This window comes from Adiantum capillus-veneris, chromosome 18 (genome assembly GCF_014529385.1).
Source record: "Adiantum capillus-veneris isolate H3 chromosome 18, ASM1452938v2, whole genome shotgun sequence".
In the NCBI taxonomy this organism is placed as follows: domain Eukaryota; kingdom Viridiplantae; phylum Streptophyta; class Polypodiopsida; order Polypodiales; family Pteridaceae; genus Adiantum; species Adiantum capillus-veneris.
Window position 1 is genome coordinate 100,095,493 of NC_140948.1, and position 5,547 is coordinate 100,101,039.

At 43.7% G+C, this 5,547-nt stretch overlaps 1 protein-coding gene across 1 annotated transcript; it reads left to right on the plus strand.

Annotated features, from left to right (window-relative positions):
* Positions 1-573: 573 nt before the first annotated feature.
* On the plus strand, positions 574-1,792 carry LOC147436088 (chlorophyll a-b binding protein type 1 member F3, chloroplastic). The gene is made up of 2 exons (XM_086488985.1): positions 574-803; positions 911-1,792. Exons 1-2 carry the CDS (start codon positions 655-657, stop codon positions 1,560-1,562), a joined length of 801 nt encoding a protein of 266 aa, XP_086345111.1. The 5' UTR covers positions 574-654; the 3' UTR covers positions 1,563-1,792.
* The last annotated feature ends 3,755 nt before the right edge of the window (positions 1,793-5,547 follow it).

The following is a 5,547-nucleotide window of genomic DNA, read 5'->3' on the forward strand; positions in this document are numbered from 1 at the left end:
AGACCTTTAGTGGCTACCACGAGTGGGTTTGGTAAAGTTCCTGCACAGCTCGACCAATGGCCATTGTGAACATCTACACGCCCTTCCATTGAGACATCGAATGTGTCGCTATACGATATAGACACTAAGGAAGGTAATCTGCATTGTGCAACCGCGGTAGTGCACCCTTGGCCTTCTTTTTCTTACACGGTGCCACAACCGGTAAGGGAAGAGAAACGGAGCAATTAAAGTTTGGGCGACAAAACACAGCAAAAATTGTGGTATGTAACCCTGTGTGTGACTTAGAGGCAACGAGCATGCAATAGATATTTGTGGGGCAGGGCTCTATCTATCCACAATCCGCCCGTCAATTTTCTTTTTTTTTGATGCGCGCCTCCAACCAACAAAATGACGCGGAAGGAGAAAGACAGGTGGCAACGCCGCGAGCTGCTAGCAGAGGGGCGGGGCCACGCAGGATAGTATTCAGGTAAACGAGGGGCGGCGATTGGAGGAATCGATCGCGAGGATCCAATGAGAAGCAGAGGGGCAGGGGAGCCGTTGTATACATATTTACACGCAACGCGATCTCTGTTGTCTCATCACGCAATTACACATACTGACCACCTCCTCCTGGTCCCCGCCTAGAAGAGTTGCCTGCTGTGAGGAGACTGAGCCATGGCAGCCAGCACAGCCTCCCTCTCATCTGCGACATTCAGTGGGCAGCAGCTGAATCCCGTGAATGAATTATCACGCAAGGTGGGAGCCGGTGAGGCTCGCGTGCAGATGATGGCACCCAAGAAGGCCTCTTCCTCCGGCAGCATCTGGTAGGTTCCTGCTTCTCAGCTACTAACTTCCACCGTCTGTAGTGTGTCAGGGCAATGCCTGGGATCCTGACCGTTAACGTATGTGATGTTGTGTCAATTTCTCGTAGGTATGGCGCCGACCGTCCCCTGTACCTGGGCCCTTTCTCCGGCAGCCCACCGTCGTACTTGACGGGAGAATTCCCTGGAGACTACGGCTGGGACACCGCTGGGCTGTCGGCGGATCCAGAGACCTTCGCAAAGAACCGGGAGCTGGAGGTTATCCACTCCAGGTGGGCAATGCTGGGCGCTCTTGGATGCGTCACCCCTGAACTTCTGGCCAAGAACGGCGTCAAGTTTGGAGAGGCCGTATGGTTCAAGGCGGGCTCACAAATCTTCGCAGATGGGGGCCTCGACTACCTGGGTAATCCCAGCCTGGTGCACGCTCAAAGCATCCTAGCCATCTGGGCCTGCCAGGTCATCCTCATGGGCGCCGTGGAGGGCTACCGCGTTGCAGGCGGGCCCCTGGGTGAGGTGGAGGACCCCATTTACCCGGGCGGCTCCTTCGACCCCTTGGGTCTGGCCGACGACCCCGAGGCCTTCGCAGAGCTGAAGGTGAAGGAGCTGAAGAACGGGCGGCTGGCCATGTTCTCCATGTTCGGCTTCTTCGTCCAGGCCATCGTCACGGGCAAGGGCCCCATCGAGAACCTGTCCGACCATCTGGCCGACCCCACGGTCAACAACGCCTGGGCATACGCCACCAACTTCACCCCCGGCAAGTGAGAGCACCCCCACGCTCCTCCCATTCTATGTAGTTTGTGTTGCAGTAGATTTAGATTAATGCGGAATTCGTACATTTTTTGTTTTTCCTACCGCCTTCGGTCTCCGAAGTCTTGTACATTCTCTTTTGCTGTTCACCTTCATTTCTTATCCGCAACGCTCAAACTACCCCCAAGGTTGGCGCTCCTTTCACCAGCTATTTTTTAACGAGTTTTGGTATCATTAGTGGCAAATGCTTCAAAAGCTTCAATTTTGACCTACTAATTCTAACGGCGTTATAAGTGCAATGAATCTATGTCTCCTCATTGAGATGTGAACATGTTCAGAGCGGTTGTCCCCACAAGCTTTTTCGTCTGACCTGTGCATCATTGTTTTACAACACGTAATCGTACCTTGTGTAACCTTCGCTCTTGCACTTCACATGTGTATCATTGATTTATAAGCCACCTCTCATGTGGTCTCTTGCATGGCTATAGATCGGGTTTACTTGATTGTGCAAGTTGTTTGACAAGTTTTGTCTTCAGGAGTGTTGTACCACTCGCCCTCTCCTCAATACCATGAAAAAATGCGGAAAGTCTCAGTTGAGCAGTTGCAATCGAGCACGTGATGTATAATACTTTCTTCAACCACCATGATCTTCGATCATTGTTAGAGCCAACTCTTCGTGCGATGTCATTGACTCCATGTGCCACTCATTGCATGAATGAACTATGATGAAAGTGGAAATAATGTTGGCTCCTAACTTCTAGTAATTGCGATTGTTATGATGCAACATTATAACTTCAACCCTAATCATTGTTGTTGGTCCCTTATGAAAACGATCTAGCTTTGGAGGTTTATCGAAGTTGCTGAAGTAACATGTAATCAACTAGATGGAGCTGGGTAATCTATGCCATAATTGAGTCGAATAGATCAATAGAAAAACGACGTCACTAACTCCAAACCTCAAGTGCTGTTTTTTAAATGGCCCACCTAATTGTGGGAGAATTATGCACGATGATCAAGGTGATTATGAGCAAACAACACCTGTGACACAATAGGACAGCACTAGTGACTACTATACATCTATAATTCGAAATGGAAAAGGAGATAAAACCCATTAATAATTCAAGTAGCTCCACATAGGAGAATATAAATCTGTAACAAAGTACCAAAGTGATTATTTGCTATTGGCTACAGAAATTAGAGGGCAATAAATGAAAGGGTATCCATATGAAAATTTGGTTTGCCTTTTGTAGTCCACTCAAGGTGCATAGGTGAAAGCAAAAAAGAGTGTCTAATGCATATGTCCAATGATGGGACATCCTATATGCATACACAAAATGCATGAAAAATAAGATGCTGTGCAAGCAAGAAAGATTTTTGAGGGGTTCTTCAAAAAGGTGTAACTATAAAAGCAGAGGTCGACATGGCTTAACAAGCTAGCACCCCTTAGGAAGAGGTTTCGTTGGCCAGGATACGTGCTCTCATCTTATGTACACTATATGCGAGTGTTGGACTCTATGTCACTCCACCATGATTAAGTTAATAGATTTTGACTCTTATGCTCATCTCATCCAGCATGAGCGACGAATCTTAGATATGCTCAACTCTTCGAGCTTGAGCATAAGCCCATCAACTACGGCTCTTAGCGTAAAGTTTATTAAAACTTGAAGCTTTGGGACTAATGCTTTGCTCATTTCTCAGCTCATCATTCCTACTTTTGACTATACTAAAGAGTGTTTTTTGCACCTTAGCCACTTCAACCCTAATCATTGTTGTTGGTCCCTTATGAAAACGATCTAGCTTTGGAGGTTTATCGAAGTTGCTGAAGTAACATGTAATCAACTAGATTGAGCTAGTTAATCTATGCCAGAATTGAGTCGAACAGATCAATAGAAAAACGACATCACTAACTCCAAACCTCAAGTGCTGTTTTTTAAATGGCCCACCTAATTGTGGGAGAATTATGCACGATGATCAAGGTGATTATGAGCAAACAACACCTGTGACACAATAGGACAGCACTAGTGACTACTATACATCTATAATTCGAAATGGAAAAGGAGATAAAACCCATTAATAATTCAAGTAGCTCCACATAGGAGAATATAAATCTGTAACAAAGTACCAAAGTGATTATTTGCTATTGGCTACAGAAATTAGAGGGCAATAAATGAAAGGGTATCCATATGAAAATTTGGTTTGCCTTTTGTAGTCCACTCAAGGTGCATAGGTGAAAGCAAAAAAGAGTGTCTAATGCATATGTCCAATGATGGGACATCCTATATGCATACACAAAATGCATGAAAAATAAGATGCTGTGCAAGCAAGAAAGATTTTTGAGGGGTTCTTCAAAAAGGTGTAACTATAAAAGCAGAGGTCGACATGGCTTAACAAGCTAGCACCCCTTAGGAAGAGGTTTCGTTGGCCAGGATACGTGCTCTCATCTTATGTACACTATATGCGAGTGTTGGACTCTATGTCACTCCACCATGATTAAGTTAATAGATTTTGACTCTTATGCTCATCTCATCCAGCATGAGCGACGAATCTTAGATATGCTCAACTCTTCGAGCTTGAGCATAAGCCCATCAACTACGGCTCTTAGCGTAAAGTTTATTAAAACTTGAAGCTTTGGGACTAATGCTTTGCTCATTTCTCAGCTCATCATTCCTACTTTTGACTATACTAAAGAGTGTTTTTTGCACCTTAGCCACTTCAACCCTAATCATTGTTGTTGGTCCCTTATGAAAACGATCTAGCTTTGGAGGTTTATCGAAGTTGCTGAAGTAACATGTAATCAACTAGATTGAGCTAGTTAATCTATGCCAGAATTGAGTCGAACAGATCAATAGAAAAACGACATCACCAACTCCAAACCTCAAGTGTTGTTTTTTAAATGGCCCATCTAATTGTGGGAGAATTATACACGATGATCAAGGTGATTATGAGCAAACAACACCGGTGACAGAATAGGACAGCACTAGTGACTACTATACATCTATAATTTGAAATGGAAAAGGAGATAAAACCCATTAATAATTCAAGTAGCTCCACATAGGAGAATATAAATCTGTAACAAAGTACCGAAGTGATTATTTGCTATTGGATATAGAAATAAGAGGGCAATAAATGAAAGGGTATCCATATGAAAATTTGGTTTGCCTTTTGTAGTCCACTCAAGGTGCATAGGTGAAAGCAAAAAAGAGTGTCTAATGCATATGTCCAATGATGGGACATCCTATATGCATACACAAAATGCATGAAAAATAAGATGCTGTGCAAGCAAGAAAGATTTTTGAGGGGTTCTTCAAAAAGAAGGTGTAACTATAAAAGCAGAGGACATGGCTTTACAAGCTAGCACCCCTTAGGAAGGGGTTTCGTTGGCCAGGATACATGCTCTCATCTTATGTACACTATATGCGAGTGTTGGACTCTATGTCACTCCACCATGATTAAGTTAATAGATTTTGACTCTTATGCTCATCTCATCCAGCATGAGCGACGAATCTTAGATATGCTCAACTCTTCGAGCTTGAGCATAAGCCCATCAACTACGGCTCTTAGCGTAAAGTTTATTAAAACTTGAAGCTTTGGGACTAATGCTTTGCTCATTTCTCAGCTCATCATTCCTACTTTTGACTATACTAAAGAGTGTTTTTTGCACCTTAGCCACTTCAAACCTAATCATTGTTGTTGGTCCCTTATGAAAACGATCTAGCTTTGGAGGTTTATCGAAGTTGCTGAAGTAACATGTAATCAACTAGATTGAGCTAGTTAATCTATGCCAGAATTGAGTCGAACAGATCAATAGAAAAACGACGTCACTAACTCCAAACCTCAAGTGTTGTTTTTTAAATGGCCCATCTAATTGTGGGAGAATTATACACGATGATCAAGGTGATTATGAGCAAACAACACTGGTGACACAATAGGACAGCACTAGTGACTACTATACATCTATAATTTGAAATGGAAAAGGAGATAAAACCCATTAATAATTAAT